This window comes from Loxodonta africana, chromosome 18 (genome assembly GCF_030014295.1).
Source record: "Loxodonta africana isolate mLoxAfr1 chromosome 18, mLoxAfr1.hap2, whole genome shotgun sequence".
Classification (NCBI taxonomy): domain Eukaryota; kingdom Metazoa; phylum Chordata; class Mammalia; order Proboscidea; family Elephantidae; genus Loxodonta; species Loxodonta africana.
This window is the reverse complement of record NC_087359.1, coordinates 17,572,389-17,598,358: the sequence shown is the minus strand read 5'-3', so window position 1 is coordinate 17,598,358 and position 25,970 is coordinate 17,572,389. Positions and strand designations below refer to the sequence as shown.

The following is a 25,970-nucleotide window of genomic DNA, read 5'->3' as shown; positions in this document are numbered from 1 at the left end:
AGGCACCAAGGTAGCTGTTGCACCCATGGTTACACAGTGTAATAGTTGGTAGGAGTTGCCCTTTTTGCCTGGCCCAGGTGGAAGGTGGTGGGAGAAGGGGCTGATGGGGCTGCGGTGGGGGGGATGGAAGACTATCAACAGGCTCCAGCCTGGAGGATCAGGTCTGTTTGGTGTCTTCCCCAACCCCTAAGCGGGAAGGGAAGGTGCTCAGGGCAGGACCATGTTGTAAGTGGGAAACACCTTGGGAGATGATGAAAGTCTAGAAGGGAAAGTCTTTGGGGAGGTGAATACTCCCTTGCTAGGTTGGGAAGTGGGTGGAACAAAGGCTGGTACAGCTGGTGAGGGCCCCCAGGGCTGGAGGCCTAGTTGGAGACCTCACTATAGTAATACTTCTGGGCTGCTGGGGTGGTCTTCCAGCCGGCTGCCCGGAACTCGATGATCTCCAGCAGCAGCAGCTGGGCCAGGGAGCTGAGGCCCATTGGAAGCAGGAAGCCATCCCGGATGAGGACAAAGAGCTCGTCCATGCGCTGCCCGTTCATCTTCTCCAGCTGCTCCCCGACCCGGTGCAGCTGTAGCACCAGGCAGTCTACCTGCAGGGCAGCGGGAGGTGAGACTCGGGCAGGGCTGCACGTTACACAGGGCAGATGAAGACAGTGCTTGCTGAGTGCCGGGCACCGTGGTGTGTCCTTCGTGACCTGTGGCTTCATCCTCATGCCAAGCAGTGGGTACTGCCCACATCTCACATAAAAGGAAACAAGTTCAGGGACTTGCTGAGGTCTCATCTGGGCTAGGCTGGACAAAGTGCTTCTTAACCTCCTCACTTGGCTACCTCTCCCACACTGCCTGACCCTGGTTTGGTTTCGAGGCCAACTATACCCATAGATGGCTGTGGCTCTCACCGTTCCTACCACAGGTCAGCTTTCCTTCTCAGAAGGAAGTCTCTGAGCTGGAAGCATTGGTTGCTGTCTGTTCTGGATAAATTCCACACCTGGCACTGTGACAGGCCTTGAATACCCCCAGCAGGCACCTGCCCCAGGAAGTGGTGCCCTCAAAAGCCTCCATGGACAGTGAGCTGGCTCTCTGAGCTGTGCCAGACTGCCCAACTCTGCAGCCCTCAGCTGTACCTGGCCACCCACCTCCTCCTCTTTGTTCAGGCTGTCGGGCTGAGCCAGCCGGAAGAGGCAGTCGTAGACGGGGTTCACCAGGGCCATCATGGGCATGTTGTTCACCTTGAGGGGGGAGAGGGGTCAGAGCACCAGGCTGAGTGGCAGTGGGGAGCAGCTGGGCTTTGGGAGATGGGCTGTCTGTGACCCAAGGTGGCTACTGGGGCCTCACCCTCAGGTAGTCAAAGATGTTGCAGATGAAGGTGACATAGCAGACCCAGCCCTGCAGGGAGCGGGCTCGCAGCTGCTCCCGAGCCTGGTACTCCTGCTGCAGCCGGTTGAGGAGTCCACGTCGGAAGACACTCTGGCCTGCTTGCTTGCTCTCTGCCTGTGAGCCATGGAAAGGCTGGTGAGCAGCAGGGGGAGGTGCCATCCCAGCCCCTACCCAAGCACCCTTGGTTCAGGGCCCACCTGCCCCATCTTTGAGTCTGTCTCTGCCCTGCTGCTGGCCAGGCTTCTGCCCACTCCTGGAGCACCTTCCCCAGAACATCTCCCCTTTACAACCCCTCCAACCTGGATGATGGCGTAGCACATGCGTCCCGCTTCCTTGCTGAACACACAGTCCTGCAGGGAATGGTCCACAATCACATTGGCCACTTTCTCCAAGTTCACAGCACCTGGATCTAGAGGCAGAGAGAGGAGGGTTGTCCTTGTTGGGTGCTGTCGAGTCCGACTCAGTGACCTCCGCCTATTTATCACAGTCACCTCCACCTTCTAGAAAGGACGTGAGAAGCTTACAATAGAGCACACCCATTGTGTGTGTTCTCCACTGACTGGGGTTCCTAGCCAACGACTCCACCATAAGTCAGTTCTGATGTAAGTCGAATACCTCATTTTGTTTTCATTATTATTGCCTTTTATTATCAGTATCTTTATAATCTGATCTTTGTCTTTGGGGGGTTGGCATGAGAATGGTAACCAGCAAATTACATGCTGCAACACTAATAAATATTACTAAAGATAACATGTACAAAAAAAAAAGGATGGTTGTAGGCGCAGTCAGTTGTAACTCAAATATGTCATAAGTCGGGGACTACCTGCATATACTTAAATTTAAAGAGATCTGAAAACATAAAGAGAGGGGGACAATAGGCATACATAGAAGCAGATACTGAAATTGGGCTCTAGCTTTGAGCTTCCTGGTTGCCCAAAGAAAAACCTGGAAGGGTTATGTGGTTTTTCTAGACTAGTGTTTCAGGACCCACATTTTTTCCTGACACTAGGCTGAGGAAGGCGTTCCATGTTCATTTTACAAGGGACACTGAATAGCGATGTCTTAACAGCAATTCCATGGGAGGAAGTATTCTTGTTAAGAGCAGCTGCGTAGTGCTTGGCACGTGATGGGCATTGCTAATTGTTAGCCGAGTCTAACAGGAGTTTAACTATGTCTCCTCTGCCAAGCAGAATACATCATCCTCTGTCCCAAGGCAGGCAGCTCTGCACATTAAAGAGAGCTGGCTGCAGCCAAGCAGAAACCAGGACCACAAATGTAAGGGCTTAAAATGCAGAAACTATGTGTTCTCTGGGCCCTACACCCCTTCCATGGGTACTTTTTAAAAAAGGCTTTGCAGTCTGAAAGGGGAGTCTGTGACTCACACTCCCAAATACCAGTCTACATGGAGCCTGTCCTCCAGTTCAGGAGTTACGTTGCTAACTCCCGCTCTCAGCAGACAAAGGGAACAGGCTGGGCAATCACGTTCCCTGCGTGCCCTCAGCTCAGGCCTCTGGTCCTGCTCCCGCCTGGCCCCTTCTCAGACGGGGCTCCCCTCTTCACCTTTGAGTGCTGTCTTCAGCAGCTGCTGGGTCTCTGCATCAAAAGACTGGATTTTATACTCCTCTCTACTGGGCTCCCCCATGACCATCCGGCCCAGCAGCTCTTCACTGGGATTGGACTACTGAGGGCACCTGGGGAGAAGGCAAAGTGAAGGGAGATGACTCAGGTGTGGGGTGTGTTTCCAGTGCTGCAGACCCTGGTGGGGCTGGCCAGGGATTGGGACAGGTGCTTCTGAGCCAGCCATGGCACTTGGAGGCTGGCTGAGAGCCACCAAGCTTGGCATTTTGGTGGAGACAGGACACCAGCCAGACACCTGCTGCTCAGTTTAGGAAACTCCAGGTTTGAGCGATTAAAGACAAGGGCGAATGAGGCTACGCTACAGTCCCAGCAGGAGGCAGGGTTTATTCCCAGCTGACAGGACAGCAGGTTGAGGCTGTGTGCTGAGCTGGGAGAGTGGCTAGGTGGGTATTGGAGACTTCTGCCCGCCTCTGAACTGACTTGCCTGGCCTTATGTAAACCGGCCTGGAAACTGCTGGCACAGCACGATTTCGGGCAAGAGTTGGTGCTGGGGGCTCCAAGCTGCGGACCCTCAGCTCCAGCAGGGTTCCAAGCCCCTCTTCCCAACCCTCCCTCGGCTTCCATGTGAGTCCTTTTCAGTCCACCAAACCCATCCCTCCAGCCCTCAGGTGGGTGCAGGAGCCTTCTCTGCCGCCCCTGAGCCACCAGAGTCTCCCCAGGGACGAACTGGCTAAACCGGCGCAACCCACCCAGGGCTCCTAACTCCTGAGCTCCATTCTGAATCCTTCCCCTTAAGCAAGGGAGCGGGATGTGCCCACCGAGAGGGAGCCCGGGTGGGGTCCCCTCCCGGAGTTGGTGTCGCTCTCCCCTCAGGTCAGAGGAGGCGAGCCTTAGGGGTCTCCAGACAGCTGCCGCTTTCCCAAACCCCGAACGCCCTTCCCGGCGCCGCGAGTACCGGGACCCACCTGCCGGAGCGGCGCCGCGCCCGCGTGCCCGGGAACCGCTCGGCGGGCACGGCGCGCGCGCCCGCGGACGCGGCGCAGCCGGTGCGGCCGGCGCGCCTCGCCGCCGCTTAGGTCATTTCCTAGTGCGGCGGGCCTGGGAAGGGGCGGAGCCTGGGAGGGGCCGGGCCCAAGGGGCGGGGCCGAGGAGCCACGCCGGCACCGCCTGCCGGAACCCCGAGGACGCGTCTGTCGCAGCCCGGCCCGCCCCGAGGGCCGGATTCCGGGGCGTGGGGCTGACTCGGACGCTGCGCGCAACGTCGCGACACTGCCACCGCCCCAGAATGAGCTCACTCTGCCCCTGTCCCCTCCTCACCCACTAAGCCCCGTCCCCGCGTGGGACCACAACGGCTCGTAGGCGCTGGGCTGCACCTGCTTCCTGGCCTGCTTGAAACCTTCGGGCTTAACATGGGCACCCCTCCGTTCCCCACGCCGGGGTTCAGGTTAATAGGGTCAAAAAGGAGACGCGGGCATGCCGCACAGGGTGGGAGAAGCCTGGAGAGGGCGCGGTCCAGCCAGAGTGGAGGGGAGGGTGGGCTGGAAGGCTGGAGGGGCAGGATCATCACACGTGAGAGGCCAGGGTCCCCACTCTTACTCCCATGGCAGAGGAGACGCAGGGGGGCCGTTGAGGCTGGATCAAATCCCACTATCCCCCTCTTCTACTCTAAGTACTAAGGAATCTGGTAAAATAAGTTTAAAATCAAGTGGGCAGTCCAAGAAATGGGTCACAATTGTTAGTGTATGCCAGGCAGGGTGTTGGAAGCGACCTGGAAGTTGAGCAAGCCCCCTGACTCGGTCTTTCTTGACTGGGGCTGAGAGGCTGGCTGACCACGCAGCCCAAGAACTGCACCGTGTTGTGTTCCCCGTCCTCCCGCCCCTCCCCAGGCTGCCCAGGGAGGTCGACTTCAGGTTGTGGGCACCCAGAGGATGGCAGAACTACTGCCTTCTCCGTCGGCTTGGACAAGAGGGGGTGTGCATGGCAGCTGCTTGTTGCCAAAGTTCTCCCCTCCTTTTACAAAGAGTCCCCAAAGCGGTTACTTGGAAAAGGCTGGGGCAGAGAACTCTCATCTACAGCATAAAAAAAACTGAGAATAAACTTTACTGCAATAGACTCACTCTGGAATTTCATAAGAAACACACGCAGGCAGCCGCCTCCTGCAGTCAGAGGCCCAAGCCTTAAACACCCCTCCAGCAGCCAAGGCAAGGCAAGCCAAGGGCAGAGGAGACGTCTGTGTCCAGGACCGAGGCACACCACAAACGCCAGACCAGGCCAGGGGGCAATAACAGTATAGAAGGGGCCCAGGACCAGAGCCAGACACCCACCTCCACCTGCTCCTGGCAGGGGTCTTCCCCAGCAACTAGTCAGGGCAAAGGCTGGAGCAAGAGCCCGGAGCGAGGGCAGGCTCCCCACTCAGGCTGGGTTAAGGCCTGGTTAGGAGTCCACTTGCTCCTCCATCCTAGCTCCACTGTTGAAGCCAGCTAGCAGGCTGGAGGGAAGGGGGCTGGTGAGCAAGGATGGAAACGTGGTGGTTGTGTTGTGGATTTTCTTCTCCTCTCATACCCCTAACTGAAGTGTCTCCTCTGTGTCTAGATAAACATCTCTTGGGGCTCCTGCTGCTGACAACCCCTCCTGGGCACTAAATGGGTCCTCTCAGGGCTGGCTGGCTGCCCAACCCCTTCCTCCGGCCATCCCTTTCACTGGGCTGCTTCAGACTCGTGGCCTTTTGGGGTCACAAAGTTGGGGTCTACATACAGTGCCATGCTCTGGGCCAAGGAGGGGCACCCCAATGCTAGCTGGGCCAGCTGTGAACTCCCACTTGCCCCGGAGGGCTGGCCCAGCACCCAGTAAAAGGAGGGCAGACCAAGGTAGACAGGGGCTAGGGCTGCCACCTTTCTCCTCTCCTCCTCCTCATCAGCACCCCCTTTCCCCAACTTACCACCTTCACCTGGCAATCTCCCTGCAGCACTAAAGCAGAGCTTGCTGAGGGCTGCAGCTGTGGAGAAGAATGGAGCTGGGGAGGGCAGTGTCCCTTCCCTCACACTGTGAGAAGGGGTGTGATTTGTGTGGAAAAGCGGAGGGGTAAGATAAGGAATGGCATCACATTCATCGTCAAAAGACCATTTCAAGATCTATCCTGAAGTACAATGGTGTCAGTGATAGGATGATATCCATACCCAACAAGGAAGACCAGTTAATACAGACTATTACTCAAATTTACTCACCAACCATGAACTCCAAAGATGAAGAAATTTAAGATTTTTACCAACTTCTGCAGTCTGAAATTGATTAAACATGCAATCAAGATGCATCAATAATTACTGGTGATTGGAATACAAAAGTTGGAAACAAGAAGGCTTGGTAGTTGGAAAATATGGCCTTAGTGACAGAAATGACGCTGTAGAGGGCATGATGGAGTTTTGGAAGACCAACAACTTACTCATTGCAAATACCTTTTTTCAACAACATAAATGGCGGCTAGACACTTGGACCTTGCTGGATGGAATACACAGGAATCAAATTGACTACATCTGTGGAAAGACGAGGGAGAAGCTCAATATCATCAGTCAGAACAAGGCCAAAGAATGACTGCAGAACACCATCAATTGCCCATATGCAAGCTCAAGTTGAAGAAAATTAGAACAAGCCCACGAGAGTCAAAGTTAACTATGAGTATATCCCACCTGAATTTAGAGACCATCTCAAGAACAGATTTGAAGCATTGAACACTAATAGGCCAGACGAGTTGTCAGATGACATCAAGGACATTACGCAAGAAGCAAAAGGTCATGAAAAGGACAGGAAAGAAAGAAAAGATCAAAAGGGATATCAGAAGAGACTGTGAAACTTGCTCTTGAATGTAGAGTAGCTAAAGCAAACAAAAGAAATGATCACGTAAAAGAGATGAACAAAAAATTTCAAAGGGCAGCTTCAGAAGACAAAGTATCAAAATGAAATGTGCAAAGACCTGGAGATAGAAAACCAAAATGGAAGAAAATGCTCAGCATTTCTCAAGCTGAATGAACTAAAGAAAAAAATCAAGTCTTGAGTTGCAATAATGAAAGAGTCTATGGGCAAAATATTGAATGATGCAGAATGCATCAAAAGAAGATGTACAGTCATTGTACCAAAAAGAAGTGGTCCATGGTTAGCCATTTCAGGAGGTAGCATATGATCAAGAATCAATGATACTGAAGGCACTGGCGAAAAACAAGGCTCCAGGAATTGACAGAATATCCACTGAGATGTTTCAACAAATGGATGCAACACTGAAAACGCTCACTTGTCTATGCCAAGAAATTTGGAAGACCAGATACCTGGCCAACAGACTGGAAGAGATCCATATTCAAGCCCAATCTAAAGAAAGGTGATTCAATGGTGTTATGGATTGTGTCACCCAAAAATGTGTATCAGCTTAGCTCTAGGCAATGATTCCCAGTATTGTGTGGTTGTCCACCATTTTGTGACCTGATGTGATTATCCTATGTGTTGTAAATCCTAACCTCTATGATGTTAATAAGACAGGATTAGAGGCAGTTATGTTAATGAGGCAGGACTCAATCTATAAGATTAGGTTGTATCTTGAGTCAATCTCTTGAGATACAAAAGAGAGAATCGAGCAGAGAAGGACCTCATTACCATCAAGCAAGAAAAACCAAGAGTGGAGCATGTCCTTTGGTCAGGGTCCTTGCCCTCACAAGCTCCTAGACTGATGACAAGAAAATGATATAGAGAGAAAGCCTTCCCCTCAAGCTGGCACCCTGAATTCAGACTTCTAGCCTCCTAAGCTGTGAGAGAATAAACTTCCGTTTGATTAAGCCATTCACTTGTGGTATTTCTGTTACAGCTGCACTAGAGAAATAATACAAACAGAACGTGGAAATTATAGAACAATATCATTAATATCACACGCAAGTAAAACTGCTGAAGATAACTCAGACCCAGTAATAGTTCCCGCAGTGCATCAACAGGGAACTGCCAGAAATTCAAGCTGATTCAGAAGAGGATGTGGAACGGGGGAGGTCACTGCTGATGTCAGCTGGATCCTGGCTGAAAGCAGAGAACACCAGAAAGATGTTTACTTGTGTTTTATTGACTATGCAAAGGCATTTGACTGTGTGGATCATAACAAATTATGGATAACATTGCAAAGAATGGGAATTCCAGAACACTTAATTATACTCATGTGGAACCTGTACATAGACCAAGAGGCAGTCATTTGAACAGAACAAGGGGTATTGGTGATACTGAGTGGTTTAAAATCAGGAAAGGTGTGCATCGAGATGGTATCCTTTCACCATACTCATTCAATCTGTATGCTGAGCAAGTAATCTGAAAAGCCAGCTATAAGAAGAACGGGCACCAGGATTAGAGAACTCATTAACAACCTGCAATATGCAGATGACACAACCTTTCTTGCTGAAAGCGAAGAGGACTTGAGGAACTTAATCATAAAGATCAAAGACTAAAGCCTTCAATATAGATTACATCTCAACATAAAGAAAACAAAAATCCTCACAACTGGACCAGTAAACGACATCATGAGAAATGACTGAAGTTGTCATGGATTTCATTTTACTTGGATCCACAATCAACCCATGGAAGCAGCAGTCAAGAAATCAAAGGATGTATCTATCACATTGGGCAAATCTGCTGCAAAAGACCTCTTTAAACTGTTAAAAACCGAAGATGTCATTTTGAGGACTAAGGTGCACCTGACCCAAGCCACGGTACCTTAAATTGCCTCATAGGCATGAAAAAGCTGGACTATGAATGAGAAAGACAGGAGACTTGATGCCTTTGAATTATGGTGTTAACAAAGAATATTGAATATACCATGCACTGCCAGAAGAATGAACAAAGATGTCTTTGAAGAAGTACATCCAGAATACTCCTTAGAAATGAGGACAGTGAGACTTTATCTCAGAGACTTTGGACATGTTATTAGGAGGGAACCGTCCCTGGAGAAGGACATCATCCTTGGTAAAGTACAGGGTCAGTGAAAAAGAGGAGGACCCTCGACGAGAGGAACTGACACAGTGGTTACAACAATCTGCTCAAACATAGCAAGGATTGCAAGGATGGCGTAGGACCAGGCAGTGTTTCTGTTGTACATCCATGCACCTAACCACAACAACAACCACAACAACGATAAAGAATTTGCTTTTAGCTTTAATGTCTATTAAATAAGTTGGTGGGAATCGCAACCCAAGTGTGGGGACCAGACTCCTACAAAGAGCCTGACCTCAGCCTTCTGCTCAAGCTGTGGTTATCCAGCCCAGGAGGGTCCCCCCGACAGATGCGGCTGAGAAGAAGTGTGGCATCTGCTTCCTTTGGGGTGGGCTGGACAGACAAGAGATACAGCTTCAAGCTCCTTCTCTGACTTGCACTGTCAGGGCCCTGCAAACCAAGTCCTGTGTTCTCCCCATATTTCCTCACAGGGAAAACCCCCGCCCTACTGGTGGGGTCCTAGCAGGGAGGGGACTGAAGCTGCTACCTGCTCTGATGGCTCTCATCCCAGGATAGCTGGCTGGGAGGGATGGACCAGGCAGCACCTCTCAGTGCAACATGATATTGGAGATGCAGTCTTCTCTCGGGAGGTTGCTCCAGTCAGAGACTTCCAGGTCACCCTCAGTTCCCTCACAGCTAGCTGTCTGCCTTCTTCATGTGGTGGAATAAGTTACAGAACAACTCATACCAGAAGAACACAAGGCCTGTGGAGAGAGCCGCCTTCAGCAGGCTGGGTGAAAGGCCCTTGAAGAAGCCCCGGGACCCTTCCTCTTGCAGAACCTGCTTGGCACAGTCCAGGAGGCCCCTGTAGCTTCGCACCTGGGGAGAAGAAGGTTACTCTGGTTGACGAGGGAGGAAGTGATTAAAATAGGACTGGCCAGCTCTCTTCCTTTGTCAACGCAGCACCTGGCACATCCTAGTTCTCCATAAATGTTTGCTGGATGAAGGAATACAAAAACAAGCAGGAGGAGAATAAGTTTGCCTCACTCTTTCTCTTCCAAGTGGGCTCCATCAGACTTAACAGAGGTAGGGCCTGGAAATCAGCAGCCAGATAGAGCTCCTTCCCAGGCAGGCCCTGTTTGACTGGCCTCAACTGTTGGCACCTAGGGCCCTGCTCACAGCTCCAGATCCTCTTCCCACAGGGTCTGTGACTCTGAGCCCCATCCCACCCTGACCCACTTGGGCAGCAGATCTGAATCTGGCCGTTGTTAGTGCTTGTCCTGACCAGCGGAAACCCTGGTGGTGTAGTGGTTAAGTGCTATAGCTGCTAAACAAGAGGTCAGCAGTTCGAATCCTCCAGGTGCTCCTTGGAAACTCTATGGGGCAGTTCTACTCTGTCCTATAGGGTCGCTATGAGTCGGAATTGACTCGATGGCAGAGGGTTTGGTTTTGTTTGTTTGGGACCTGACCAGCACCCCAACCTCCAGCCTGGCCCCCGTGCCTCCAGCCTCACTTTCTCTGTGGACCACACAGTGCTGCCAGACCCTAGGCTCCAGGCAAAGCCTACTCATGCCTTGCTCCCCTCCAAATCCAGTAACTCCCAGTGATGAGGACAGTGTCTGGCCTCAGCCTCCTGACCTTATCTCCCACGTGGGCCTCTCACCCCTGGCCAAACCAAATTGGCCCCCATAGGGAGTAGACCCTCCCTCCTCTGTCCTGGTTCTCATGGTCTCTGCTGGCTGAATCCAAACCGTCCCTTCAGGACAAGGTGGTAAACAGCAAAGGGAGGTTACAAAACCTTGTCTACAGTACAATCCCATTTTCTTTAAAAATGTACACACGTGTTTATACATGAAACCACACCCAAAGGTTCTGGTGATGATCTTAGTGGTGATGGGGTCATGGGTGATGCTGATCTTTCTCTTTGTCTGTATGAATTTTCTAAATCTTCCCACAAAGAAAATGCATTACTTTTGTAAAAAAAAAAAAAACAACCATAAACCCAGTTCTTTGTCCTCCCCAGGTCAGGCGCACTGTCCCTCTGCTGCCTCCCGTTTGTCCCACGCTGTCCTTCTCTTAGGGTACCTGGCAGGTGTGTGCTTTCACGCCTCCACCCTACATCTCAGGTTCCGGAGGGGAAAGCCCCGTTCCTACCCATCCTGCGGCATCCCCACTGCTACAGATATCACTGTGGCCTTTTATAAAACCAGGGTTCCGAAAGGAGAAGATGAAAATCCAGTTGGTGAAAATCTAAGCAGACTGCATGGGGAGTGCCTGGTAACACTCTAAAACTACCTTCCAGAGAGATTCTCTGAACACGAATGCTCAAATGTGATTATTTTACCCCTTCCCAGGAACATGTATAGCACAAAGCGAAGAACCCCATGCTCCGGGATTGGGCCTCTTTCTCTGTGTTCTTTGGTATTTTGGGGACCTTTGTAATGCAAGTATCTACATATACTACAACCCAAATGGGGCTAGTTTTTAAGAGCAGAGACTGGGAACCTCCTTCCCCTGGCTCCTTCCGTAGCATCCAATGAACACAGGGCTGCATGAGGCTTTCCCATGTGCTTGCAGGTCCCTGGGAACAGGCTGGGGTGAAAGGGCCGAGGTGGGTAATGCTGTCCAGCTGGGCAGGAGCTGACCCTCAGTTCCTTCACGTGCCCAGTGAGAAGCAAGATCAGAACCGTCTGCAGGGGACGCCTCACCTGACCAAAGGTGGCTCGGGCCTGCTCAAACCCTCCAACCTGCAGCCGTTTCTTGAAGAGGTCCAGAGGGTACGTAAGGGTCTTGCTGATAACTCCGGCTCCGCTGCCACAAAGCAGATTTTTGAGGTTCCCTGAACCAAAAAAGTGAGATTGGGGGCAGAAATGTTACAATGGAAAGTCTGTCCCTGACAGACAACTCAGAGGCCATTGGGTCTAATCCTGCAGCATAGAACAAAACCCCATAAGCATCCTTTGATCTCAAAGAGGAATTTAATCTAGAAAAGAACCAGGTCCATTGCTTTCGAGTCAATTCTGACTCACAGTGACCCTACAGGACAGAGTAGAACTGCCCCATAGGGTTTCCAAGGCTGTAATCTTTATGGAAGCAGACTGCCACATCTTTCTCCCATGGAGCCGCTGGTGGGTTCAAACCACCGACCTTCTGGCTAGCAGCTGGGTGCTTTAACCACTGTGCCATCAGGGCTCCTCTAGAAGCCCTACCCATAGCCAGGCAGAGGGGCTTGCTGTGGTAGTATGCCGTCCGGCTGATTCAGACTCATAACAACCCTACGGAATAGAGTAAAACTGCCCCACAGGGTTTCCAAGGCTGTAACCTTTACGGAGGCAGACTGCCACAGCTTTCTCCCATGGAGCAGCTGGTGGGTTAGAACTGCCAACCTCTTGGTGAGCAGCTGAGCACTTAACCACTATGAGGAGATCCAGACACAAGCAAGAAGGATGATGGACTGCTGGTGGCAGGAAGAGAGGAGCCTGCTCACAGGGATCTCCCTTGCTGAAGGCAGAGACTGCGATGACAACATGACTCCTGTTCAAGAACGGAGAGGGACAGGGTGCCCACCCCGCCCCCCATCTGCCCTATGTGATAAAATAATAAAAACAGGCATTTTGCAAGTTGGACCTCTGACAAAAACGAAAACTATGACCAATGGCTGGAAATGAATGCCAGTGATGCCAATGAGGGGTGAGGAAAGGGCTAGAAAAACCAAGGCGTCTGCAAGCTGCTGGATTTGTTTATTTATTTGGTTACATTACAGAGCCAGATACAGAGAACAGTGGTGTCTTACCTCCTGACAGGAAAATTTATTTTCTACGTGATTCAGAGGAGACGTTAGGGATTGGGGGTTGGGGCGAGGTAGAATGGTGACAGAGTCCCTTTCATCTGGGGCTGCTCACCGTTTGTCTTTCCTTCAGCTGGCACAGCCCACTCATACACTTGCTTCAAGGAGCTGTAAAAAGAGAACTGGAAGCCGGCATAGGGGAAGATGGCAATCAAGGTGGGGTTCAAGCCCTTGTAGAAGACTAAGGGGCCTTCAGTCCTGTACATGGTCACCACGGCATCTCGGAGGGTTTTATAGATCTGGAAAGACACGCACGCGACTTGAGTGAGCATGGCACAGTGGTTTTGGGCCCAGATCCGGCCCACTGTGTGTCTAAAAGCCAGCTAACAGGATCGTTATTTCTCATACCAAGGGGGCATTCTAAGAAAAGGCTGGACAGAAGTTCAGAGTGTGAGGTTTCCCAGCAACTCCCTTTTTAGGAATTTACATGACAGATATACCCACATGTACACACAAATGCGTCCCAAGATGGTCACTTTGGATGCACTGCTCATGTGGGGGTGACTGGTTACATAAATCATGGTATGCCCACTCAGAAGAACACAGCATGGCTGTTAAAACAGGATGGTGTAATCTAGATGACTGATATGCAGTAATCCCCCAAATATCTAGTTAAATGGAAAGATGCAGAAGAGTGGGCGTGTTGCCCGTGGAGGAAACACACAGCACTTGGGGATGCAGAGACTACCCCCCAAGAATACACAGCGATCACCTCCGTGGAGGGAAACGGGGTGCTTGGAGGCCAGGGGAGGAGGGTGATTCACTAAATACTGTTTTATGCTGTTTGGGTTCTTTGCCATGTGCATATACAGTAAAACCTGTGAAAGTCAGAACCTGTGTTAAGGTGGAAACCTGTCAGAGACACTAAAATGTCAGAGACACTAAAATGAGATACAGTTCTTACTAGAAAGCAATAGTAAGCACCCTGTCAAAGGTCGAAAACTTGAGAGATCCAGAAAAACAAGGCAGTCGTGGCAAGTTCCAGATCTCACAGGTTTCACTGCATTTAACTTTTCTTATCCAGGTGCCCCCTTGTCTACGTTGGAGCCCTACAATGGTTAAGAGCTCAGGCTGCTAACCAAAAAGTCGGCAGTTCAAATCCACCAACCACTCCTTGGAAACCCTACGGGGCAGCTCTACTGGGTCCTATAGGGTTGCTATGAGTCGGAATCCACTTGATGGCAACAGGTTTGGTTTTGTTTATTATACTCTCAGCAGGCAATGTCTCCGCAAGAAGACCAGAGGTCACTGGTTTTTCTTTGTAACCTTCTGTTAAACCAACAGTATTTGAAATGAACCAGAGGGGCTCTGACACAGTCCAGCTCTGGGTACAGGGAGGAATGCACTGAAATGGGGTGACAGGGAGAACCCTACCTCTTGGCCCCCAGACACGGGCAGCTACACTGAAGGACTCTGCCCTGGGGACACCTATGAAGAGCCAGGCCCTAAGGGAAGCCAGTGGGCAATGAGCCTGCCCGTACCCAGAGCTCCTCCTCTGCTTCTCTGTTCCTCCCTTTTAATACTGGGCTGGCAGCCAAGGGTGCCCAGATATCTAGGGAAAACCTTCATTAAAAACAGAGACCAGTTTTCTATAAGACCAAAAGAACTGGATGGTACCCAGCTACCATTATTGAACATTTTGATCAAAGATTACATAAAAAAATCCTGATCAAAAGGGGGAATATGCAACTCACCTGGAGCAAAGGAGAACGAAGAACACCAAAGACACAAGGCAATTATGATCCCAAGAGACAGAAAGGGGCACATAAACCAGAGATTACATCAGCCTGAGACCAGGAGAACTAGATGGTGCCTGGCTACAACCGATGACTGCCCTGACAGGGAACACAAAAGGGAACCCCTGAGGGAGCAGGAGAGCAGTGAGATGCAGACCCCAATTCTCGTAAAAAGACCAGAGTTAATGGTCTGACTGAGACTAGAAGAACCCTAGCAATCATGTCCCCCAGACCTTCTGTTAGCCCAAGACAGGAACCATTCCCAAAGCCAACTCTTCAGACAGGAATTGGACTGGACAATGGGGAAGACAATGATGCTGGTGAAGAATGAGCTTTTTGGATCAAGTAGACACATGAGACTATGTGGGCATCTCCTATCTGGGGGGTAGGGGGGGAGATGAGAGGGCAGAGGGAGTCAGAAGATGGCAGAATGGACACGAAAAGAAAGAGTGGAGGGAAGGAGTATGCTGTCTCATTAGGGGGAGAGCAATTAGGAGTATATAGCAAGGTGTATATAAATTTTTGTATGGAAGACTGATGTGATGTGTAAACTTTCACTTAAAGCACAATAAAAATTTTTAAAAATGTAAAAAAAAAAAGGGGGATATGCAGAACAGAATTTCAGATTCTTTTGGAATCCACACTTTCTGGTGCCATGGGGGCTGCATAAACTCCTGAAACTGTTGTCCTGAGATAATCTTTAAACCTTAAACTAAAAATATTCCCTGAAGTCTTCTTAAAACCAAATAATAGTTTAGCTTAACTAGTAAAGAATGTCTTGCTTGAGCACTGTGGTCTTTCAAGATCTATCTATACGGGATCAAACTGACAACAGCAACTTGAAAGATTAGATAGGAAACTATCTAGGGGACAGTGAGTGTATGTATGTTCATGGGGAAGGAACAATGCAGAAAAGTAGTGTGAGAATGGCTGCACAACTTGAAGAATGTAATCAATGTCACCGAAATGTACACGTATAAACTCTTGAATTGGTGTATGTTTTCCTGTATATACTCTCAACAACAACAACAAAAGAATCAGGGACCAAATAGATCAAATGCGGTGAAAAATTTGGAAGAAAGAGACAGCACAGAGAGCAGAAGAGAACTGAATAAAAAAGAAATCACCCACAACACTATAACTAATATTCTCAGACCATAGAGAAGGTATTGCCTCCATGATGAAAGGAGATCTACTTTTAAAGAAATTCACAAAATATGGAAGACAGCTTCCTGGCCAACTGACTGGAAGAGATCCATATTTATGCCTATTCTCAAGAAAGGTGAGCCAACCGAATGTGGAAATTATAGAACAGTATCATTAACATCACATGCAAGCAAGATTTTGCTGAAGATCATTCACAAACGGCTGCAGCAGTATCTCGACAGGGAACTGCCAGAAATTCAGGCCAGTTTCAGAAGAGGACGTGGACCTAGGGATATCATTGCTGATATCAGATGGATCCTGGCTGAAAGCAGAGAATACCAGAAGGATGTTTACCCGTGTTTCATTGACTATGCAAAGGCAATTGACTGTGTGGATCATAACAAATTATGGGTAACATTGCAAATAATGGGAATTCCAGAACACTTAATTGTGCTCATGAGGAACCTTTACAAAGATCAAGAGGCAGTTGTTCAGACAGAACAAGGGGATACCGATTAGTTTAAAGTCAGGAAAGGTATGCCTCAAGGTTGTAGTCTTTCACCTTACCTATTCAATCTGTATGCTGAGCAAATAATCCGAGAAGCTGGACTATATGAAGAACGGGGCGCCAGGATTGGAGGAAGACTCATTAACAACCTGCGTTATGCAGATGACACAACCTTGCTTGCTGAAAGTGAAGAGGACTTCAAGCACTTACTAATGAAGATCAAAGACCACAGCCTTCAGTATGGATTACGCCTCAACATAAAAAAAACAAAAATCCTTACAATTGGACCAATGAGCAACATCATGATAAACGGAGAAAAGACTGAAGTTGTCAAGGATTTCATTTTACTTGGATCCACAATCAACACCCATGGAAACAGCAGTCAAGAAATCAAAAGACGCGTTGCATTCGGTAAATCTGCTGCAAAGGACCTCTTTAAAGTGTTGAAGAGCAAAGATGTCACCTTGAAGACTAAGGTGTGCCTGACCCAAGCCATGGTATTTTCAATCGCATCATATGCATACGAAAGCTGGATAATGAATAAGGAAGACTGAAGATGAACTGATGCCTTTGAATTGTGATGTTGGCAAAGAATATGGAATATACCATGGACTCCCAAATGAACAAACAAATCTGTCTTAGAAGAAGTACAACCAGAATGCTCCTTAGTAGCAAGGACAGCAAGACTGCATCTTACATAATTTGGACATGTCGTCAGGAGGGCTCAGTCCCTGGAGAAGGTCATCATGCTTGGCAGAGTACAGGGTCAGCGGAAAAGAGGAAGACTCTCAATGAGGTGGATTGACACAGTGGCTGCAACAATGAGCTCAAGGATAACAATGATTGTAAGGATGGCGCAGGACTGGACAGTGTTTCATTCTGTTGTGCACAGGGTCGCTATGAGTCGGAACTGACTCGACGGTACCTAACAACAACACTTTTAAAGAGGTAAGATTCAGAAAACAAGAGGTCTTGGAAGAACATCTCTGTGACCCTGGGTTAGGTCAAGATTTCTTAGACACAGCTGCAAAAGCACAATCCATAAAAGAAGAAACTGATAAATTAGACTTCATCAAAATTTAAAATTGCTGCTATTTGAAAGACACTGCTAAGGAAATGAAAACACAAGCCACAGACTCAGAAAAAGTGTGTGCAAAAGCTTCTCTGATAAAGGACTTGTATCCAGAATATATAAAGAACTCTGAAAATTCAAGAATAAAAAAATAAACCATCCAATACAAAATGGACAAAAGATCTGAACAGCTACTTTACCAGAGAAGATACATAGATGGCAAATAAGTACTTGAAAAAATACTCAACGTTAGTCACTAAAGAAGTGTAAATTAAAAGCACAATGAGATGCCACTACATACCTATTACAATGGCTAAAGTTTTTAAAAATAAAATAAACATTTTAAACTGGTAATACTAAGTATTGGTGAGGATGTGGGGCAGCTGGAATTGCTGGTGGGAATGCAAATGGTATAGCCACTTGGGGAAAACAGTTTGGCATTTTCTTATAAAGTTAAACATATTATTATACCTGTTGCCACTGAGTCGATTCGGACTCATAGTGACCTTATAAGACAGAGTAGGACTGCCCTGTAAGGTTTCCAAGGCTGAACAGAAAAGTTAAAGGATTGTCACCAGCCAACTTTTCTTCAGCCCATCAGCCACCATATTGCTGAGGTCTGTCTGTCCCATCTATAAACACCCTCTCCTACCCCATCTCTCTGCCTGTTATCCCATTTCACCACCAGAGCAGTCACCCCAAAACTCCAACTTTCTACTGAATTATCATACAGAGCAATGTAGCTCTTATGCCCCATCGTTTACTTCCAGACTTTTCCCTGGGGACTCTGCCCTTCTCAAACAAAAAGTCATCAGGGTGTCTTTTAAACAAAAGGGCCACCATCCCACCCAATGTCTCCACCCTAAGCAACACAAAAGAACTGAAACAACAGTTATTCTTAACTGGTCCCAGATCAAATTTTTATGCAGAGTACTTCTCCACCAACAGTATCCTAAAAAAGAAGACAGAAAAAGTCTTCTTTCTTGGTTGAGAACACACACACATACACACACGTACATGATGCTATTCTTAAATATGTTCAGGAAACAGAGATTATGGTGGGGAGGTCTATTTCAGGGTTCACTCCCTTGCTTTCTCAGTAGGTTCTTCCTTAAGTCTGACTCAACTATCCCATTTCCTCCAACCCATTCTTTGTGGAAAGCAGACACGCTCTTGCAATAACACAGAGACAGGCCCTCATGTCTCGCTTTCTCAGCCACCTTCTCTGGCCCAGCGTGCTGTGTGGTATTTATTTGTTCCATTTCATACCTGTAGTTCTGACTCCCAGTGAACTGTGAGCTCCTGCACCTTGCCTGGTGCTGAGCACACCATTAAAGGCTCTACAGACGAGCCGTGTGGCGAAGTGAAAATCCAAGGTTCTCCTGGCTTTGTTTTCTCTAAGGAAAAAGAACAGCACACCTGGAACACCTGCCTCTGTTCCCCTTCCCTGGCCCCTGTCCACTCACCTTGGGCTCACCCTGAGCTGCAAAGCGAGTGCGCAGAACATCCACAGGGTGCACGGCGAGGGTGGCTGCGCAGGCAGACAGGCCGCCACACACAAAGTGCACTGAGACGTCGCGGGCATCGTACACGCTGGCTCTGTGCACCAGCTCAGTCAGCAGCTCAAAAGACAAAAACTGAAAGAGTGAACAAGAAAGTCAGGGACAGCCCAGGGAACAAGGCTGAGACCACGCACTCCCCAGTACCCGCCAGTAACCCAGGTAGGGCCCAGGTGTAGGGATAAGCAGGGACCACACACTCCCCAGCACCAGCCCATAACCCAGGTGGGGCCTGGGCGCAAGGTGAGAAGATGGTGACGGAACGGAATCAATATATAATCCCGTGCAGAAATCAGATGCTATCTGATACTCTATTTGAGTAGAGCCAAAAAAAAAAGGACTAAGGAAATACATGGAACTTTTTTCCCCTCAGGTATTATTATTATTTTTATTATACTTCAGATGGAAGTTTACAGAGCAAACTAGCTTCTTATTAAAGAATTAGTACACATATTGTTTTGTGACATTAGTTACCAACCCCACGGCATGTCAGCACTCTCCCCTTCTCGACCTCGGGTTCCCTATTACCAGCTTTCCTGTCTCCTCCTGCCTTTTGGTCCTTGCCTCTGGGTTGGTGTGCCCCCTTAGTCTGGTTTTGTTTTCTGGGCCTGTCTAATCTTTGGCTGAAGGGTAAACCTCAGGAGTGACTTCATTACTGAGCTATAACGGTGCCCAGAACATTTTTTATATCAGAAAGTTCCATCCATTAACTTAATTTTCTGAAAACTAGGAAAAGATGGTCATTAGCTGATTCTTGGCAGAGAGCACCCGGGAGCAGAGCTTCTGTGGGAATCATTCCATGGTGTAGCCCCAACACTCAGCTCTTCCTCCAGCCAGCTCCAAGTGGCCTGGTTTCCTGAGAACAACATGTCATTACACTGCAATGTTTACGTGTGCCAGGTGCAGAGATGGGACAGCAGAGGCCTGTCACCTCAGCATACACCTGACTTGAGCAATCAGCGTGATGTAGTAGGAGGAATAGGGGACATCACTGGCGCTAGCCGGCCTGGGTGGCAATCCTGGCTCTGCCACTTCCTAGCTACGTGACTCTGGTTTAATTACCTAACCTCTTTGCCTCAGTCTTCTCAGGTATAAATGAGGAGTGACAAGAGAACCTACCTCAAAGGATTATTATGACGTAATATATGTAAAGTGCTTAAAACAGGGCCTGGCCCATATCAGCTTTGTACAAGATGGCTACTACCACTACGACTACTATGAAATATACTGGCGCTTAGTTGAACAAATGATTAACTTAAAGTCAAGAAGCCAGGATTGCAATCCTAGCCTCCCCACTAACAGGCCGTGTGACCCCAGGCAACTTGCTTAAACTCTCTGTGATCCACACAACACCTGCTCTACCTTCCTCATGATGCTGCTGTGACATTCAAATGGGTCACACAGGTGAAAATGCAACTTCAAAACAGAAAGCATGAGTATCGCCATTTACCCAGCCTTGTCAGGGCCATCATGTTTAGACAGCCTGCTGGGTGCAACACCTAGCAGTCTCTCGCTGCTGAACCCCCACTGAGGGTGGATGTCCCCTGCTGAGGGTAGGTACAGGAGGAAGGGAACACCCATGATACAGCTCAGTCTGACCAAGCTTCCAATTGGTCTGGCAGGTTCCCATTAAGTGAGTAGGGTGTGGACTGCCTCTTCCTGACCAATCCCAGGCAGTGTCCCTGCTGGTCTCACCCTCTCTGTGCCCCTCCACTGAGCAAGTGTCACCCGAGGGACCTGGCCAAACCCCCTGCCACCTACTTGCACAGCTCCATAGCCTATGGAGAGAAGCTGGGCTGGGATGTGTCCTTTCCAGAAAGCCGCTGGGCCCTCCTCCTGCAGAATCTGTCTCCCTGCCTGTAGGATGCCATGGTATTTTGCACTGGGGTCACTGCGGGACAGGCGCTCAATCTGAAGCTGGGAATCAAGGTGGAAAAGGTCAGATGATAGGGGTTGGGGTAGGGTGAGAAGTAGAACTTTCAGAAACAATAATGAAGGTAATGGAGAAGTGCTTCACCTTTGCCAAACAACGCCAAGTTCTAGGAGCTGTCTTTGCAAGACATAGAACTTGGCCTCCAGCTCACCGCATGGACAAAGGAGGAAAGGATACCTGGAAACGGATCTTGATGACGTCCAGGGGGCTGACCAGCGCCCGAGTGACAAGTCCAGACACAGAGCCAGCCACGGCCACCTCGAACTTGGAGATATTCCTGCCATCTGCTCTGGGGTCATAGCCGACCATTCCTGCCTCTGGCCCTTACAGTGTCCATCGGCAACGAGCTAAATGCAAACAGCCGGGGAATAAGCACAAAGGCAGATTCCTTATGGTGTCTGCTTGAACACCGCCTCCTGACCAGCACCGCTGTGGCCCCTTCCCCTGCTTCACTCCTCTTTATAGCATGAGTTACTTGGGGACATTCATACTGGGCATTTGTTTCTGGACTCACCCCACCAGAATGTGAGCTCCACGGACACAAGGCTAGGCCTCATCTGTTCTTCACTGGACTTCCAGTGCCTGGAACAGAGACTGTCACCGTCAGTGCACAAAACATATTTGTTGACTAAATGCATGAGCAAGACTGGTAGGAAATGTTCACTTCCACAGACCACTGGGCTTCCCAATGACCTCTGGCTTTGAGGGTACACCTCTGCTGAGGTCAAGTCCTGGGCTGCATTTGAGTGTGAACAGAATCCACAACAGCTGAACACTGGGGGTACTCTCAGACATGCAGAGTCAGAGAGCAGGGCTTGGGATTCTCTAACAACCCATGTGAACCTAACGGAGAGCCCAGCAGCCCCGAGCCCCTTGGCACCTCCCTTTCCCATTTACCTCACACCCCCCAGGCCCATCCTGCAGCAGTGGAGCTGAGCCACTCTATTAAATGATGGGCCCGTCGGATCCAGACCCTGGTGACCTCTTCAATCTCACTCTGGACCACTGGTCCCCTTCCCCCGCTTTCACCAGTGTGATCTCAGTGCTTCTGACCAGGTTGTAGAAAATGCTGAGTGCACTCTTATCTACCGCCTTGCATTGTGCCTACTGTTCCCACGTCTATAATACACTCCCCCCACCTTTGCTCTTTACAAGGCTGGCTCCTCTCATCTATCAGAGCTCACTTGAAGACCACCTCCTCCAAGAGGCCCTCCCTGCTCCCCTCCTGTCTCCACCACATGTTGTATTTATTTTCTCCCTTGCATTCTAACACTTGCCAATGTGTATTCCCATAGGAGGCAGGCTCCATATGGGCAGGATTTAGGCAGGCTAATTACCTCTGTATTTATCTCCAAGGACCAGCACAGTGCCCGACACATATCAAATGCTTTAAAACCAATTAATGAATAAATGATTAAAAACCACATTCCTTTTAGGTTGTAGAAGTAACGTGTAGAAGAGAGGGAAAAAGAAAACCATCTTAACGCTTTTGACTTCATGTTATTTCCCTCTAGTTTTTCTCCTGTTCATGGCTTTTACCTATTTTACACAATTCTGTCTCCTGGCTTTAAAAATGTAAACTGTCACAGCACGTTTCCATGTTGCCACATGATCTTCAAAAGTGTTGTTTTGAAAGGCTGAATAATATTCTCCTAAGTAGCTATGCGTAATTTGTTGGGCACTCGGGACTTTTTAATATACATTTATTTTGAAAATACTTAATTCCATTTTTATCTAGATCAGGGTTTCTCTATATGCCGTTATTGACATTTTGGACAGAATGATCCCTCACTCTGGGGCTGTCCTGTGCACTGTAGGATGTTTAGTAGCATCCCTGATCTCTACCCACTTAATGCAAGTACCACCCCCCTCCCCCAACCCAGGTAACAATCAAAAATGTCTCCGGCCATTGCTAAAAGTCCCCTGGGGGCAAAACTGGCCCTATTTGAGAGCCACTGATCTAGAGAAATACTAGCATGGGTGTACAGAATGTTCTATATTGCATCATTATTTGTAAAACTGGATACAACCTAAATGCTCATCAATCAAACCAAAAAAATTCAAACCCGTTGCCATCAAGTAGATGCTGACTCATAGTGATCCTGTAATAGGACAGAACAGAACTGTCCCGTAGGGTTTCCAAGGCTGAAATCTTTACGGAGGCAGACTGCCACATCTTTCTGCTGTAGACCGGCTGGTGGATTCAAACTGCTGACATTGCATTTAGCAGCCAAGAGCTTTAGCCACTGCACCACCAGGACTCCTCTGCTCATCAGTTGAGGGATGGATAAACACACTAAGTCACATCCACGCAGGGGAATACTGGGCAGCCATTACAAAGAAGGAGCCTGAGTTACACACTTACTTGCAAAGGTGTCATAATAAACCAAACCTGCTGCCATTGAGTGGATTCCAACTTATAGCGACTTTACAGGGCAGAGTAGAACTGTCCCAAAGAGTCTCCAAGGAGCGGCTGGTGGATTCAAACTGCCGACCTTTTGGTTTGCAGCCAAGCTCTTAACCACTACGTCACCAACGGTCACAACAGCATGAAAAAAGCAGGTCTTGGAACAGTATGTATAGTATAATCCCATTTCTGTAAAGGAAAAACAGCAAGACCTATATGTACTCTGTACAACTGTATAAAAACATGGGAAAAGGTCTGTAATGGTATACACACCATCAGATTATCAGTAAGGTGATTTTTGGGGGAAGGGTTGCAAAGGGAAAGAGAGGGTAGGTCTCTCCCTGCATCTTTATACACTTCTATAGTTTGAATTTGTTATGGGAAAAAATATATATATATATATACATATAAAACGAATTTAGAAGGGACCTCAGAGGTTACGTAGTTCTCGAATACCTTTAGTAATGGGGAAGTCACTACTCACACAATGACAACCTCAGAGCAAAAGTGTCCTTTCCTTCTCTCTCTCCAACCCCATCATTGCTTCTTTTTCTCCTCTCACCCACCCTGGAACTCTGGGGCTTTGGAATTCAGCTCCAAGTCCTCAAACACTTTTCTGAAAGACCAAAGTAATGCTTGACTATATCCTTAAAATTAACAAGACATTTCCATGGGGCTCTACTGGCAAAGTATTCTAAAACTCCATTTTATTACAAGTCTAATGGTATGAAACCTCCTAACTCCTGCCAGGAATGTGCCCGTTTCTTGATGCCTTCCCATACCTCAAATGAAGAGACCTGGCCTTTCCCATCCACCTCTCTGTGACAAAACTCAAGTTGTTCCTGGCAAGGTGCAGTTCGGAGATAGGGCAAGTGATTTGGAGGCAAGGCCTCTCCCAAGGTTACCCAGAGACTGCTGAGGTCACTCTGGGGGGAGGGAGCCCTGGTGAGGCACAGATGTTATGGGTCTGTTTCAGGATGGGACTGGAGGGATCAGGGTCTTCACTCAGGGAGCCCTGCCTATAACTGCAAGAACCACCACCTGAGGTGGTGGGGGTGGCTGGGTTGTGCAAGAGACATTTCTATAAATAAGCAGCTCAGCACAGCTGACATAAGTTTAGACCTCAGATCAAGAAGCCTAAATTCAAGTGCTGCCTCCCCCATGTACCTTGGACAGGTTTCTTTAACCTGGGCTCAGTTTTATCTTCTGGAAAATGAGCATGATGTCTGCCCTGGGTAGCCCAGAGAGCTGGGAGGATCATGCAAGATGCTATATGGTGAATGGTTAATCGCTGGATTACTAGCCAAAAGGTTGGTCATTGGAATTCACGCAGGGGCGCCCGGGAAGACAGACCTGGCCATCTGCTTACAAGAGATCGCAGCCTTGAAAAGCCCATAGAGTGCAGTTTTATCCTGCACGCATGGGGTCACCATGAGTAGGAAGCCACTGGAAGGCCACTAACAACAATAACGTAAAAGAACTTGTTAAATACGTAAATTCAATGGTGACCTCACTTTTTATATTTGTTCAAAAATTCCTTCATATAAAACAACGCCCAGAAGATATGCAGTGCCAGAGACCGGCGGCTGCTGGTGTGAGTGGCAGGGTGTGTGGGGTGTGTGGTAAGAGTTCGCCTTTATCCTCCTTCTCTGTCTGCGGAAGCCCCAGTGTACAGGTACACAGGTGTCCTGAGGTGAAAGTGAGCGCTCGCGTACGCATGTGCCCAGCCTTTTCAGCCTGCAGGTTCTCTGCAGATGTCCCCACGCGTGTACACAGGTATCCAGGTGTGCCGCAGGGTGTGTTTTCGCCCCGAGTTCAGGACGCCCGCAAGGTGGTCGTGCATCTGTCGAGGTGCCTCCCGCGCCCACAAGATGCTTCTCAGGTCGGGTGTGACACGTGTGCGTACGGTCCCTCCCAGCGTGGGCACCCGCGCGTGTGTGCTCCCCCAGGCCGTCCTCGGGTCTCCAGGGTGGAGTCCCCGGGGGGGCGGTGAAGAGGGCGTAAGTAGAGGTCACTCACCCTGCTCCACAGGCACGGCCCGGCTCCCCGCACTCTCCTCTCCCTCCCTCCTCAAGCGGTCCAACAGCAAAACCCAACTGAGCGAGCGATAACTGACGGAATCCTGGGCCAATCATCGCGCAGCCTACGACAGCGGCTAGATCAATGCGTTACGCTCGTGGCCTAGTGACCGCCTCCCTCAAGGAGTTCCTGGGTAATGTAGTCCTCCTCTACCAAGGGTTTCCGCAGGGAGGCGCAGGGCCTCCTGGGGGATGTAGTCCCGCTATGCGCGCATGCGTATGCGGACGTTACCGGCCCGTCGGGAGGAGGTTGGCTACGTAGTCCGCTGCGCCATTAGAGGTCGTCGCGCTGAGTGGCGTGTCTTTCGGAAGTCGTACTGCGGCTGAAGGAGAGGGTTAGGGCGTCCTGAACTTGACCTGCTTACCTATAGACCCTAGTTGTCTTAGAACCGGCGTAATATAAACTTGGAAAAGATGGCAGGAAGTCTAGCAAAAACCCGGAGGGCCTGGGTGAAAACATGGGGGTTTTTAATACCAGAGCGAACCGGCCGGAGTAGAGAGTTTGTTTTCTTAAGGTTTGTAATACATAATTTCTCATTATAAAAAAGTGTAGTCATATTTACGGAAGACATTTCTTATTGTTGAATTTTGAAAATTCTTTGTTTTATGGATGCCTTTTATATATCAATTTTAAATATCGTCTCCCACTTTGTGGCTTGTCTTTTCGTCCTTGTGTGTTTCAAAGAGCAGTTTTTCATTTTAATAAGTCCAATTTATTGATTTTTTTCCTTTTATGGATCATGCTTTTGGTATCTAAATGAATAATTTATAAGGATCAGC

At 48.9% G+C, this 25,970-nt stretch overlaps 2 protein-coding genes across 8 annotated transcripts; both read right to left on the bottom strand.

Moving 5' to 3' along the window:
* Positions 1 to 31: 31 nt before the first annotated feature.
* MIF4GD (MIF4G domain containing) lies at positions 32 to 4,032 on the bottom strand. Of its 4 annotated transcripts, none has more exons than XM_064270765.1 (6): positions 3,921 to 4,032; positions 2,938 to 3,068; positions 1,677 to 1,786; positions 1,336 to 1,491; positions 1,125 to 1,229; positions 32 to 738 (listed from the first exon to the last, which is right to left on the bottom strand). In XM_064270765.1, exons 2-6 carry the CDS (start codon positions 3,023 to 3,025, stop codon positions 379 to 381), a joined length of 819 nt encoding a protein of 272 aa, XP_064126835.1. In that variant the 5' UTR covers positions 3,026 to 3,068; positions 3,921 to 4,032; the 3' UTR covers positions 32 to 378. The 4 variants fall into 4 exon arrangements, with proteins under 4 accessions (XP_064126835.1, XP_064126837.1, XP_064126838.1 ...); XM_064270767.1 differs by having other exon boundaries at positions 32 to 590; XM_064270768.1 differs by having other exon boundaries at positions 32 to 590; positions 1,137 to 1,229.
* A 237-nt stretch (positions 4,033 to 4,269) lies between these two features.
* SLC25A19 (solute carrier family 25 member 19) lies at positions 4,270 to 25,635 on the bottom strand. 4 transcript variants are annotated; one of them, XR_010318300.1, is made up of 8 exons: positions 21,220 to 24,742; positions 20,883 to 21,052; positions 20,534 to 20,689; positions 18,680 to 18,850; positions 12,807 to 12,990; positions 11,613 to 11,743; positions 9,452 to 9,783; positions 4,270 to 9,354 (listed from the first exon to the last, which is right to left on the bottom strand). XR_010318300.1 is itself a non-coding variant. In XM_003417263.4 (8 exons), exons 3-8 carry the CDS (start codon positions 21,012 to 21,014, stop codon positions 9,601 to 9,603), a joined length of 957 nt encoding a protein of 318 aa, XP_003417311.2. In that variant the 5' UTR covers positions 21,015 to 21,052; positions 21,220 to 21,287; positions 25,132 to 25,635; the 3' UTR covers positions 4,276 to 9,600. The 4 variants fall into 4 exon arrangements, 3 of the variants coding, with proteins under 3 accessions (XP_003417311.2, XP_064126830.1, XP_064126831.1); XM_003417263.4 differs by adding an exon at positions 25,132 to 25,635 and having other exon boundaries at positions 4,276 to 9,783; positions 21,220 to 21,287; XM_064270760.1 differs by having other exon boundaries at positions 4,276 to 9,783; positions 21,220 to 21,287; positions 23,071 to 25,141.
* Between the last annotated feature and the right edge of the window lie 335 nt (positions 25,636 to 25,970).

Excerpts from the sequence above, each read along its gene's own strand:
- SLC25A19 (XM_003417263.4), bottom strand. The coding sequence starts at position 21,014 with ATGGTCGGCTATGACCCCAGAGCAGATGGCAGGAATATCTCCAAGTTC. Across the intron at positions 20,690-20,882 it reads TCATCAAGATCCGTTTCCAG|CTTCAGATTGAGCGCCTGTC; the intron begins GTATCCTTTCCT and ends CTTGATTCCCAG. Across the intron at positions 18,851-20,533 it reads TAGGCTATGGAGCTGTGCAA|TTTTTGTCTTTTGAGCTGCT; the intron begins GTAGGTGGCAGG and ends TCACTCTTTCAG.
- MIF4GD (XM_064270765.1), bottom strand. The coding sequence starts at position 3,025 with ATGGTCATGGGGGAGCCCAGTAGAGAGGAGTATAAAATCCAGTCTTTT. Across the intron at positions 1,787-2,937 it reads GCTGAAGACAGCACTCAAAG|ATCCAGGTGCTGTGAACTTG; the intron begins GTGAAGAGGGGA and ends CTCTGCCTCTAG. Across the intron at positions 1,230-1,335 it reads ACATCTTTGACTACCTGAGG|GTGAACAACATGCCCATGAT; the intron begins GTGAGGCCCCAG and ends TCCCCCCTCAAG.